This window comes from Cherax quadricarinatus, chromosome 52, assembly GCF_038502225.1.
Source record: "Cherax quadricarinatus isolate ZL_2023a chromosome 52, ASM3850222v1, whole genome shotgun sequence".
In the NCBI taxonomy this organism is placed as follows: domain Eukaryota; kingdom Metazoa; phylum Arthropoda; class Malacostraca; order Decapoda; family Parastacidae; genus Cherax; species Cherax quadricarinatus.
The window spans coordinates 12,296,923-12,311,433 of NC_091343.1; the positions used below are offsets into that span (position 1 = coordinate 12,296,923).

The 14,511-nt window shown below is 36.6% G+C and overlaps 1 protein-coding gene across 6 annotated transcripts in view; it reads right to left on the minus strand.

Moving 5' to 3' along the window:
• Gdh (glutamate dehydrogenase, mitochondrial) overlaps positions 1 to 14,511 on the minus strand; it is a 117,751-nt gene that overhangs the window by 50,218 nt on the left and 53,022 nt on the right. For 5 of the 6 annotated variants that reach the window (XR_011393433.1, XM_053788181.2, XM_070096055.1 and 2 more), the window contains exons 4-8: positions 12,461 to 12,661; positions 5,523 to 5,609; positions 3,051 to 3,238; positions 1,716 to 1,832; positions 1,366 to 1,527 (exon numbers count right to left, since the gene is read on the minus strand). Coding sequence is in view for 5 of the 6 variants with exons in the window: in XM_053788181.2 (XP_053644156.1) it covers positions 1,366 to 1,527; positions 1,716 to 1,832; positions 3,051 to 3,238; positions 5,523 to 5,609; positions 12,461 to 12,661 (755 nt within the window). In the remaining variant the exon portion in view is untranslated. Of the gene's footprint in view, positions 1 to 1,365; positions 1,528 to 1,715; positions 1,833 to 3,050; positions 3,239 to 5,078; positions 5,166 to 5,522; positions 5,610 to 12,460; positions 12,662 to 14,511 lie in introns of all 6 variants that reach the window. The other variant, XM_070096054.1, reaches the window with a different exon arrangement.

A 14,511-nucleotide genomic window follows, 5' to 3' on the forward strand; every position in this document is an offset into this window, starting at 1 on the left:
GGGAGGGGGTAAAGGAGGTTTTGTGGGCGAGAGGCTTGGACTTCCAGCAAGCGTGCATGAGCATGTTAGATAGGAGTGAATGGAGACGAATGGTATTTGGGACCTGACAAGCTGTTGGAGTGTGAGTAGGGTAATATTTAGTGAAGGGATTCAGGGAAACCCATTATTTTTATACAGCCGGACTTGAGTCCTGGAAATGGGAAGTACAATGCCTGCACTTTAAAGGAGGGGTTTGGGATATTAGCAGTTTGGAGGGATGTCTTGTGTATCTTTATACGTATATGCTTCTAAACTGTTGTATTCTGAGCACCTCTACAAAAACAGTGATTATGTGTGAGTGAGGTAAGTGTTGAATGATGACGAAAATATTTTCTTTTTTGGGGATTTTTTTCTTTTTGGGTCACCCTGCCTCGGTGGGAGATGGCCGACATGTTGAAAAAAAAAAAAAGTAGTCAGAGGGCTGAAGAGGGGTTGTTGAGGTAGTTTGGTCATTTAGAGAGGATGGAACAAAGTAGAATGACTTGGAGAGCGTATAAATCTGTAGTGGAAGGAAGATGGAGTAAGGGTTGTCCTAGGAAAGATTGAAGGGAGGAGGTAAAGGAGGTTTTGTGGCTGAGGGGCCTGGACATGCAGCAGGCATGTGTGAGCATGTTAGATAGGAGTGAATGGAGATAAATGATTTTTGGGACCTGACGAGCTCTTGGTGTGAAAGCAGGGTAATATTTTGTGAAGGACTTGAGTCCTTCACAAAATATTGCACTTCCCACCTGGAGGTGGGAAGTACTTTAAAGGAGGAGTTTGAGATATTGCCTGCCTTGAGTGATATCTAAACTGTCTATCTGGGCACCTCTGCAAAGACAGTGATTATGTGTGAATGATGGTGAAAATGTTTCTTTTTTTGGGTCACCCTGCCTCAGTGAGAGACAGTCAGTATGTTGAAAAAAAAAATTACAAGGCCTCAAGATGCAATATTCATTCTCTGCAAGTACACCTGACAGCTAATGTAGACAGTTCTGCACCAATGTTAACTGCATTATTAGTATAACCATTATCATTAAAGGCAGAGACCAATATACCATATTTTGTCTCAGGTGTTCCTTTAAATAGACTACATCTATTAGCCCCTCAGAAAGGGGAGGTGCCTTGATGCTGATGAAGGGTTTTTAATCCAAGGATCTAGTTATTCTTCCCTCCCTTGGATCAAGCCTGATTACCTCCCTTGGATCAAGCCTGATTACCTCCCTTGTACCTCCTGTTTTCCAAGAGCAGTCTGACCCCTATAGATTTAGCATCTCCTCAAACATAATATAATTTGCCAATGCTGAAATTACATTTAAATAAAATTTGAGAAAAATGCATGAATACCTTTGCCTGAATTTTGTGAGCATTTCCTTTGTGAATGACCTTCTCTATGGCAGCAGGGATCAGGATATCACATTTCTCATAAAGGAGATTCTCACCCTCATATTTCTGTGCCCCAGGAAAGCCCATAACAGTTCCATTTTCAATCTTCCAGTTTTCAAGCTCCTGAAAATCAAATTTTACTAATTAATATATACTGAATTTAAATCCAAATTTGCACACTTTTTTTTTAAATGGTTAAACAAAAATGCAGTAAATTAAGAACTAAAAACTTTTATAAGCTAATGCAGTGCATCTTTTCCAAAAATACATGGTCACAAGTTTCAATTCATTACAAACTATTAGCACCTCACCTTAGGGTCAATACCATTTGCATTGTAGATCTCACCATCAACTTCTTTAACACCAATGCAAGTAGCCCCAGCACGATGCAGGTATCTCATCGAATGTAGACCAACATTGCCAAAGCCCTATAATATAACTGATGTACAGTATATTTTGCCAAGAATAGTAAATAGTATAGTATAAAAAAATTTGTATGTTACTTCCCAAAATTAATGCATAGCAATTCAAAATTAAGATGGAGTATCATACAAATATTAAGAGGAGCTAAAATATTTTGTACATCACTCAGTTATTAATGGTGAGTGAAGTGGAAGACAATTGCAAATAGCAAATACTATACCAATATGCAGGAAGGTCACATTCAAGAAATCCTGAACTACAGACCAGTGTCCCAAACAAAAACATTCAAATTGCTGGAAAAGATCTAGAAAATAAGATTCCTCACAGAATATCAGCAAATATTTAGAAATGGAAGGTCATACTATACTAGTCTCTTAAAAGGCATATGATGGAATAACAGATAAGGCAAGAAAGGGGGTGGACTGCACAGTCCTAGATTCTAAGGCTTTTGATATAGTGACATGTCACCATATAACAATACTTAGAAAATTTGAAAAGTAAGCTGGTATACAATTGATGATATTAACATAGTTAAGGGAATACATAAAACAGAAAACAGTCACTTTAAGAGATTAAAAATAAAAACAGAATGTAAGTAGTTGAGTTCCAGAGAATCTTTGTTAAAGCCCATACATTTCCTGGTATACATAAATATCCTGATTACAGAAATAAACTCCTACATTCACAGACAATGTCAAAATGAGAATGCAAAATGGGGAATGCATCAGAATATAATGGTACCAACATGCTTACATGGATTTGAATCATGGGTTTTGAACATTGCAGAAAAGAGGCTCGAGGCAGTGTAGGATAATGTGTGGTGTGAATATTATGCAGAGAATTTGTAGCTTGGAATTTAGAAGGTGCCCTTATGCAGAGGGCTTAGGAAAGGTTATTGAGAGGATTTGGACATTCAGAGAGGATGGAGCAAAATAGGATGAAGTGGAGGGTGTATAAATCTGAAGAAGAGGGTGGCCTGCAGTTACCTCCTCAATGCACCATTGAAAATCCATGCCTCGCACCACTATACTCTGGTACATACCCTCTCTGCCTCCATGGGCAAGTTTTTTGTTTCCATAGATGCCTCAATACATGACCCACTTTTTTCCCAATCATTAATTTTACTGTTCACCTCAAGAAAAACCTTATAAAAGTGTTTTTTCTTTTTCAGGCCAACCATGCCTCAGCAGGAGATGGCCACAGTTATAAAAAAAACTACTAACCTGCACAATAAAAGTTTTTCCTCCCCATCCAGGAGTAATGCCAATCATAGACATGTATGAGGCCTCATTAATGAAGTTTTCAATACCATGGAAGACGCCACGTCCAGTAGCAGATGTACGACCGTGAATTCCACCTTGGTTGATAGGTTTTCCAGTGACACATGCATGAGCGTTAATGTCATCATGCCCTGTAACAAAGCATACACTCAGCTAAGCTTATGTAAACAACACCGAAGTTCTTCATGTCAACAAACCGAACTTGTAAAATTTCAACTGTTTCAATTAGTAGCATCTAGAAAGATTAATAATAATGCTTTGCTACTTAGGAAAAGACTAAGGGAAAAAGAAGGGTATTCTTTCACAATTAAAGATTTTTCTTACAATACCAACCAACCCAAGAATTCAGAAAACGTTTTTAAAATTTTTGGTAATCTATTAATCAATACACAAAAAAGGCCTTTCAATTTAAAAATGAAATAATTATAGTGTATCAAATTTTACCCAGTAATTTGAGGCATAATGTGAAATGCCTATCCAGCATGCATCGACATTTGTAAATATTTTTATATAGAAAAATAAATTATGCAGAACATAGGACATTAAGCTACCCTAAATATTGTTTATATAAAGTACAAGTGTTGTCAATTTACAGGTACGCAAATTTAAATTCAAGATTCAATCAAATAATCACTACAGCAAGAATTTGCATTAAATTAGCTATCAAAATTATCAGAACAGGAGTTACTGAAAAATAATGTAGAGGGCCAAACTAAGCATGCAGTACTCTTTTCAAGTAGCCTAGAGAGACAAATGGCACCAAACATGCAGAAAACTTTTCAGGTAGCATAGACAGATTAGTGGCACCCAGTATGTAGCATACTTTTCAAGTGACCAATCAATACAAGTGGCCCTAGGCATGTAGTATACTTTTCAAAGGACCCTAGATAGATAAGCAGCTATTCTATAAACTAAGAATTATTTCTTTGATTTCTCCTACATTCATATACTCTGCATACATATGCATGTTTAGCACTTGCATATGTATGTTACGAGTTAAAGGAATACAAAGATTTCCAAATTAACTTTAACACCAAGCACCATGGTAGAAAGACTAAGTGCAGATCACACCTGTATTAGACTACATTTTGCCCTAGATAGAGCTTTATCAAGTCATGGCTTGATAAATCTGTATAATTAAGGCTTTTTCTGCTCCATTTTTTTTCTACTATACCAGTAGGCAGTACCTACTATTCAACAACATGCACTATATCATACAGGCTTACTAGTAATTGAAGCACTAAGATTTTCTACTAAACCAAATCAATACATCGTACATAACATAGGCTAGGGGAAGTGATCATCTAGTTAAGAATTAAAATTAAAAAAAGAACATGGAATTTATTTATATTTTAAATTTTTTTTTTATGTTCAAAACATTGCTCATTCATAAAGCTGAGATCAACAATGTATATGCACAGAGAAGTGTAAACTCTGAGTATGTATACAGTGAGAGTTTGCCTTAATCCCAGTTTTGGGGATTAATGTATTTGTGACTGGTGGTATATGGGTGAAATACAATCTTAACGACCATCGTGCAGTCAATAGGGTTTTAAACCAAACCAATTGTCCATCAAGCCAAATGTGGAAGCATAGATTCATGCATTCAGCAATTACCCAAACTTGTGCACATGTTCAATCACAATTGTAGGAATGGTGCAAGTGGTAGTAAAGATCCAGTACATTATAACCAATTTACTAATCGCATTTTCTCTCTTATATCTTATTCTCGGTTTGACTTTGTAATGCTCTTGTAATATTGGGGCTCCAAAGTCCTATGTTAGCCTCAAAAGTGAAAAATATTGTCCATATTTAGTTGCAAGCGTAACAATACACAATGCCAAGTTGGTTGTAAAAACTGACTATATCTTAGTCAAAATTAATAAATCTTTCATAGATATGCACCTTAATTGAAGTACGTACTATATATTATAGGACAGGACAGAGACCAGTCATAAAATTTTAACATACCAATAGTGTTGGCATAGGTGTCGGCAATCCATGACATCTCTCGTTCACCAGTACCCATGTCGGGGGCTGGTACATCCACACCTGGACCTGTTGAGTTCATTAGGCACTCCTTCATATGGGAGATCCTACATTCGTAACATGATCAACAACCTTAAGTCCATTGTGCGTGTTCTACATTATATTTTTCCATACTGTTTGATGGGAAAATGTGCCTGCAGATACATGACAACAACACTTTAAACTGTTTACCAAGTTACTGTACCAATGTCACCTAAAGGAAGTCTCCACCACACAAGCATCTTGGGTAGTCTGTGTCTGTAAACATTGGTTTTCCTTTTGCTTTTCATCTCTTCCCCTAACCTTTCTTAGTAGTGAGAAGAACCAAAGGATTGTGTCCAAGCAGAGAGTGCAAAAAGTTAGTGTGAGAGGGGGGATCAATCTTACCAACAGTCCTGGCGTAAGTATCAGCAATCCAAGACATCTCCCGCTCACCAGTGCCCATATCAGGTGCTGGCACATCTACACCTGGGCCTAGCAGCATGTGTGATACATCCTTTAAATTAGCATGAATTTGAGTAATGTGTTAAAGTTGGGTGACAACTGAAAGGAACACATTGGAAAGTAAATACAGAAAAGAAGAATAAAAGTCACAATACTGTGGCTGGATCACTTCACATATAACCCACAATGAAAACCTGACACAACAATAATGGCTCAGGATGGAGTTTCCAAAGTGGAGGGGTAATTTGGAAACACAGACAAGCAGGGTAAGAAAAAAAAAAAAAAAAAAAGTATTTCTGAAGGGTCTGACTAATGGGTTTTGCTTTTGACTAGTGATCAGAATACCAATAAATACAGTGGACCCCCGGTTAACGAACTTTTTTCATTCCAGTAGTATGTTCAGGTGCCAGTACTGACCGAATTTTTTCCCATAAGGAATATTGTGAAGTAGATTAGTCCATTTCAGACCCCCAAACATACACGTACAAACGCACTTACATAAATACACTTACATAATTGGTCGCATTTGGAGGTGATCGTTAAGCGGGGGTCCACTGTACTTGAAAATTAAGTTACAATAACATTTGAAAATTATCAGTTGCAATATGTGTATATGAAGTGTGTTACTGCAACTGTATACTTACATAATGCAACAAGGAAAAATGAGAACAGCAAATCAAAAAAAAATATAAATACACATTTTTGAGGGATACTGAATATCTGAAGTGTAATGTCTAAAAATTTAAATAATTTTCCATAAATAAAAATAATTAAAAAATGCACTTTTACCAATTTTTTACCAATTAACTTTAAAATACAGTAACTGAGGCAGCACATTTAAATTAAAATAGTCTTTCAGACTATGGTACTCTTCGCACCTACTCCTAGGTTGAGGGACTGATTACCTCATCTTCTGTACATAGTTCTACTGTCTTCAAGTTATGTCCTAGAATTTGTATTGATAAAGCCACTGGATGGCAAAACGTCTACAATAAAGATACCCAGAGGTTGCACATGTGTCTTAATCTCATCTTGTCGGTATTATATACCATTCGTACACAGTATTACTTCTATTCTATCGATTGAGCACAAGAAATCGCCAAGTCAACTGTTTCAACTACAAATTAAAGTGATCGGAAATTGTTAATTAGGCCAATTTAACACAAAGTTCAAAATATTCCAATTTCAAAATAGGGTCCAGAATAAACAATGTAGGTATTCCTGGAACTAAACTAACATTTCCTCTGTTCATTAGTTACATTTTGAGGCTTTACAAATAAATTCCATTTTGATTTTTTATTCACATAATGAACTTTTATTCACACCAAAAAATAGATTTACTGTTATGCAATACTGTAATAATTGTATAAATATCATCAACATATTTGTGAATGCATATTAGACCCACCAGCTGGCGTGTATTAGACGTGTGAGGTCATTTGCTTACTCTTGAATATCGGCAAAAATTTAACATTTCTGCTACTTTGAGCTCAGTTTCAAGCCATTTCCAGTGCGAAAACCAATCAAAATCATCTCTATTTCTGTAATATGTCTTCCATTCTATCAAATGAGACCAAGAAATCGCAAATAGAACTATAAAAAACATACGAAAAAACACTGCAAAGTCGCTGTTTTAATAAAAAAATCATGATTTCAGTTTTTTTCTCTCATTATACACAGCATGCTGCAGGATCTGTTTTATGTGGTGCACACATACCACATAGATGTATTCTCTCATATCTAGGCCCAAATGTACCACTCACAGTTTATCAGAGTGAGCTGAGCTCATGACGTAGATCTACGGTTTGGACCCTGAACGTAAAGCCGTAGATCTACGGGACGGACCCTCAAAGGGTTAAGGTTCAAAATATTCCAATTTCAAAATAAGGTCCAGAATAAACAATGCAGGCATTCCTGGCACTAAAATAACACTTCCTATCTTTATTAGTTACATTTCCAGGCTTTACAAATGAACTCCATTATGATTTTTTATTCACATAATGAATTTTTATTCATACCACAAAATCGGTGTTTTAATCCAAAAATAGTCGCAGTTTTTTTCTCATTGTGCACTGCATGCTGCAGTTTTGTTTTATGTGGTGCACACATAGCACATAGGTGTTTTCTCTCATATCTAGGCCCAAATTTACTGCTCACAGCGTAACTATCTGAGCGAGCTGAGCTCATGGCATAAAACTACGGCTTGGACCCTGACTTCAAAACCGTAGAACTACGGCGCAGACCCTCAAAGGGTTAATAGCGTGTCCAGTAAAAATCATCTTGAGAAATATCATGTAAGGGAGCACAGTAATATACACTAAGATAAAATGAGTAAGAAACAAGAAAATGCTGATGGAACACAATCATAAGGCTTTGTGTAAAAATATACTTGAATACAGTATACAGTGGACCCCCGGTTCGCGATGCTAGCGGTATCCGATAAATCCGGTAACCGATGCATTATATCGCAGAAAATTTGCCTCGCTTCCCGATACAAAACCCGGTATGTGATGTGGTTCGTACGAGACGTGTCCATGTGTGGCCTGAACTGCCCCGTGTGTGCCAGTGTTTACAAGCCAGCCAGTGTGCGCGCATCTAAGGATACATTCGGTACATTCCATATTATCCATATTATCACTGTTTTTGGTGCCTGTTTTTGCAAAATAAGTCACCATGGGCCCCAAGAAAGCTCCCAGTGCCAACCCTTCGAGACCAAGGGTGCTAATGACTGTTGAAATGAAGAAAGAGATAATTGCAAAGTACGAAAGTGGAGTGCGTGTGTCAGAGCTGGTCAGGTTGTATAGTAAACCCCAATCAACCATCTCTACTATAGTGAGCAAGAAAACGGCAATCAAGGAAGCTGTTCTTGCAAAAGGTGCAACTGTGATTACGAAAGTGACCGTAAGTCTTAGAAAATTTTGAGAGACTGTTATTGGTGTGGATAAATGAAAAACAGATAGCATCTCTCAAGCAATCATTTGTGAAAAGGCTAGGCAGTTGCATGACGATTTGGTAAAAATATTGCCTGCAACTAGTGGTGATGTGAGTGAATTTAAGGCCAGCAAAGGTTGGTTTGAAAGATTTAAGAATCGTAGTGGTATACACAGTGTAATTAGGCATGGTGAGGCTGCCAGTTATGTTGTGCGACAGAAGTACAGTGACTCTCAAGCTGGTCCTAGTGGCATTAACCCTTTGAGGGTTTTCGTCGTACTAGTACGTCTTACGCGTAGGGGTTTTTGACGTACTAGTACTCATAAATTCTAGCGACCTCAAATCTAGTGGGAGAAAGCTGGTAGGCCTTCATATGAAAGAATGGGTCTATGTGGTCAGTGTGCACAGTCTAAAAAAAATCCTGCAGCACACGGTGCATAATGAGAAAAAAAAAACTTTTTCCATTTTTTTTTAATAAATCAGCGACTTTGCAGTGTATTTTCGTATAGTATTTATTGTTGTATTCTAGTTTTCTTGGTCTCATTTTATAGAATGGAAGACATATTACTGAAATTGAGATGATTTTGACTGGTTTTATAATGAAAGATGCCTTGAAATTGAGCTCAAAGTAGCAGAAATGTTCGATTTTTACCAAAATTCAAAAGTAAACAAATCGTGCCAAGCGTGCAATACACGTCAACTGGTGAGTCTAATATTCTTTCACAAGTGCACCAATAATATTTATACCATTTTTTACACTAATGCAGTAGTCTGCATAACAGTAAATCTTATATTTTTTGTGAGAATAAAAATTCAAAGTGGAAAGCAAAAGAATATAAGAGGGGCCTTGAGACGTGACTAATGACTAGAGGAAATGTCATTTTAGTGCCAGGAATGTCTTTCTTGTTTATTCTGGACCCTATTCCGAAATTGGCATCTTTTGAAATTTGTGTGAAATTGGCAAAATTGCTAAATTCTGACCACTGTACTGGATAGTTGAATTTATAAATGGGTGGTTTCTTGCACCCATTCGATAGAAAAAATGGAGTTCTAGCGAAATATTCATGTTTTTTGTCGACTAGTACAGTGAAATTGGCCGAAAATGGGGCTCAAAGTGGGCAAAATCGCCGATCCGTAAACATCGCCGAGACCGCTAACTTTGCGAGAGCATAATTCCGTAAGTTTTCTATCAAATTTCAAACTTTTGGTGTCGTTATGATCGGGAAAAGATTCTCTATCTTTTCATAAGAGAAAATAATTTTTTTTTTTTTTAAATTTGGCCGACCCTGAGAACGAGTTTCGGAGAGGGCCTGTCGACCCTCAAAGGGTTAAAAGAAGAAGGGAAGTAACCCAGGAAAAGGACTTGCTGCCTCAAGTCCTAATGGAGGGGGATTCCCCTTCTAAATGCTAACACCATCCACACTCTCCCCTCCCCCCATCCCATCAATCATCACCAGATCTTCATTAAAGGTAAGTGTCAATTATTCTTTTGTTATTTATTGTTATTTATTGTTATTGTTGTTTTTGTAATTACTATTCTATTGCATTAAACTTAATATTTCATGTGGTAAAAGTTTTTTTTTTTCATACTTTTGGGTGTCTTGCACTGATTAATTTGATTTCCATTATTTCTTATGGGGAAAATTGATTCGCTTTCCGATATTTTTGGTTTACGATGAGCTCTCAGGAACGGATTAGTATCGCGAACCGGGGGTCCACTGTATAGTACATTTAAGTATCAGAGTTCAAGTGCAGCACTGACCAACAAGTGTGTTCTAAATACTACCCCTTTAACAAGTAGTACTATGGTAGTTTATTTTAAACTACTTTCTGTTCCAAGCACATTACAGTATATATAGTATTTTATGCTACTGCAACATCTAAGAAACTTTCTAACTAAAAGAAAAGCTCGCTCTACAATGTGAATGTGTGAGACTATCAGCCATTATTTCACTGAACTGAATTATACAAATTTCAATCTTCTTCTTTCAACAAACTGCCCATATCCCACCAAAGTAGGGTGGCCCAAAAAGAAAAACGAAAGTTTCTCTTTCCAACTTTAGCAATGTATACAGGAGGAGGAGTTACTAGCCCCTTGCTCACAACATTTTAGTCACCTCTTACGACATGCATGGCTTATGTAGGAAAAATTCTGTTTCACTTCCTCATGGAGATAAGAAAATATGCTTGTACAGGTCGGCCATCACAAATCTGGCATTACTGGGACCTGTAGTGTGCCAGATTACTTAGTTTGACAGATTACAGAGTGGTTAGGTTAGATTACAGTTAATGAAGTTAACCAACTTGACTTACACAAGAAAGTTCATTGAACATTGGCAAAAATCGAACATTTCTGCTACTTTGAGCTCAATTTCAAGGTACTTTTCGTTGTGAAACCAATCAAAATCATATCTATTTCTGTAATATATCTTCCATTCTATCAAACAAGACAAAAAAATGAGAATACAACCATAAATACCATATGAAAATATACTGCTAAGGGGCAGCTAATGGCTGAGAAGTGAGCTCCATTTTTTATCCATTTTTTTTATTTTTGGTGTACATTAAGAAGCATCTTTCCATCATACACTGCACAAGTTTCAATAAGATAGCCCAACAAACAACTGAGAAAAGAAAATATTTACCAAAAATCACATATGAAAATAAGTCACTTTGACTTTTTTGGGTTATCCTATGTTCTCTACACATATGCTTCTATGTATGATAATCTATGTAGAGAAAATAGCTTTTTTGTTTCAGTTTTATAGTGCATTACAAAATTATATCACAGTTAGCCCTGTGCTACACTCTGTTTTCTAATATAAGCCCCCAAGACAGGAATAAGAGGATAGTACTTGTATCCCATATCCTCTTCATACCTCCGTCGAACCACTCGGTATTATGCCAAATATTATTCATTCTGGAGTATTTACCATGTTTTTATGTCATTTATATTGTTCATTATATCATATTAGATCACTTGTGATAGATATATAAGCCGTAGTGTTGATATTAACTGAGCTCATGGCAACCGACAGTGGCTACAAAGCCACCTTATCTTTTATGGATAATGTACCGAGTATGTGCTTTACACACAATGAGAAGCATTTCTTTTATTCGTTGGACAGGGCTAAAAGTAAGCAGGCTAAAACAATAAATGGAGAAAAAGAAATTGGAATGATTTATGCAGCAAGTAGAGCCACCAAACAGTACAAGCAGATTGGTGTGGCGACCCTGGAAATTTAAAATTATGCTAGCCAAAATTAGTCTCGAATAACTGATGGAGCCAGATGACTGATTGCCGGATTTGTGATGGCCGACCTATATATGCATGTACTCACCTAATTGTGGTTGCTGGGGTCGAGACTCAGCTCCTGGCCCCGCCTCTTCACTGATCGCTACTAGGTCCTCTCTCCCTGCTCCATGAGCTTTACCATACCCCGTCTTAAAGCTATGTATGGTTCCTGCCTCCACTACATAACTTGCTAGACTATTCCACTTCTGGACAACTCTATGACTAAAGAAATACTTCCTAACATCCCTTTGACTCATCTGAGTCTTCAACTTTCAATTGTGACCCCTTGTTTCTGTGTCCCCTCTCTGGAACATCCTGAAATTTTGCATGTTTAGAAGACAGAAAAAAAAAAACACCTGCAATTCTACCATCATGTAAAACAATTACAGGCTTCCGTCTTACACTCACGTGGCAGAACGGTAGAACCTTCCTGGGCGGTTGCTGTCTACCAACCTACTACCTAGGGCAAATTTAAATATGTTTCTTAAAAACTTTACTAGCTATAAGTTACATAATATGGAATATTCTAAGTGGAATTTCTTTTTAACAATTTCTGACTTTCATTATATTTCACTGTATAAAATGTAGATTATGGAACCCATTGACCCATAAACTTTTATTCCAATACATTTTAACCAAAGTGTCTCAGACTGACCAATGAAGCCCTTTTTGGCCAATTCTAGGGTGAAGCGACGAGTGATCTTCTCCAGTTCATTTATAGAATATTCACGAGGGTCAATCTTAAGGCCAGCCTTAGCTCCTCCAAAGGGTACATCCACACAGGAGCATTTGAATGTCATCAAGGCAGATAGGGCTTTGACCTCATCAGCACATACATCCAAAGAGTAACGGATACCTGTGAAAATTAATGTAATTGGCATATATTGAAGATTTATGCATATAAAAAAAAAAGTGAAAACCAAAGTGTGAATAGAAATACCATAATACCAACATCAGCAAGATATTTAGCTATCTCAATGATCTCCTTAACCTAAGAGCTCAGGTACATTTATCACAATTTTCTTATCTGTAGTTTTAATTAAAAGATGTATCAGGTTATCTGCAAAGCCCTTTTTGATAAAACTGCAAAAATGCACACATTTTCCTCTGTAAATCAAACTTTTCTTGACAGTTAATCTTGATAATCCATTACACATGACAGTCAAGACAAAACAAATTTGTATTCAAATGCATTTCCACAGGCACGTCAACACAAATTTGTTGGTAGTAAATATATTAATTAAAAAATGCAAACCGTAATGTTAACACAGCACTGTATACATTATTTGGTTAAAAAAAAATTCTTGCAACAATTTACACATTTTAACTCTTTGACTGTTTCGGTCATATATATATGTCTTGCGAGCCAATGTGTTTGATGTATATATACTCAAAAATTCTAGCAGCTTCAAATCAAGCGGGAGAGAGCTGGTAGGCCCACATCTGAGACAATGGGTCTATGTGGTCAGTGTGCACTGTATAAATAAAATCCTGCAGCACGCAGTGCATAATGAGAAAAAAAAATTCCGAATGTCTTTTTGGATTAAAGCGCCGAATTTGAGGTGTATTTTCATATAAGTATTCTCGATTTCTTGGTCTCGTTTGATAGAATGGAAAACACATTACAGAAACTGAGAAGATTTGGATTGGTTTTACTATGAACAGGACCTTGAACTGGAGCTCAAACTAGGGGAAATGTTTGATTTTGGCAGATGTTCAAGAGTAAACAAATGATGTCTTTGCCCAATAAATGTCCAACTAGCCATTCTAACATGCAGTCATGAATGGGTTGACATTATTTATACAATTATTACAATATTGCAGAAGTCTGCATAACAGTAAATCTTCTATTTTTTGTTTGCATAAAAATACAAAATAGAAAGCAAGAGTAATATAAGAGGGGCCTGGAGATGTGACTGATAAACAAAGAAAATATTATTTTAGAGCCAGGAATATCTGCATTGTTCATTCTGAACCCCATTTTGAAATGGCATATTTTTTAATTTGCGTGAAATTGGCCAAATTGCCAATTTCTGACCACTTTATTGGGTAGTTGAAATATGTAAATGGGCAGTTTCTTGTACTAAATAGATAGAACAAATGGAATTCTGAAGAAATAGCTATGAGTTTGGTTCACTGGAACAATGGAATCAGCCGACAATTGGGCTCAAAGTGGGCGAAATCGCCAATTCGTAAATATCGCCGAAGTCGCTAACTTCGCGAGAGCGTAATTCCGCAAGTTTTCCATCAAATTTCGTACTTTTGGGGTCATTGCCATTGCGAAAAGATTCTCTATCATTTCATGAGAATTTTTTTTTTTTCAAATATTTGCGACACCAGGAGACACCTCAGGATTGGGGGTTGCGACAGTCAAAGAGTTAATGTCTAATAATATACAATTTAAAAATAATCCAAGGATAACAATTCTCTAATAATACATTTTTAATATACACAGATTATGAATTATGAAAAAAACTCGAGTTCTTCACACAGCTCGTATTTTTTACTATCAATGTCTAACCCTTTCACTGTCCCCCACACAAATCAAAGTCACTGATGCCACTACTGTTCACACTGACCTATATTTTAACCCTTTGGCTCTCGCAACCCCAATTCTGAAACTGGCTCCCTGTATCACAAAATATTCGAAAAAAAAAAAAAATGTTTGTTTTCTTATGAAATGATAGAGAATCTTTTCCCGATGGC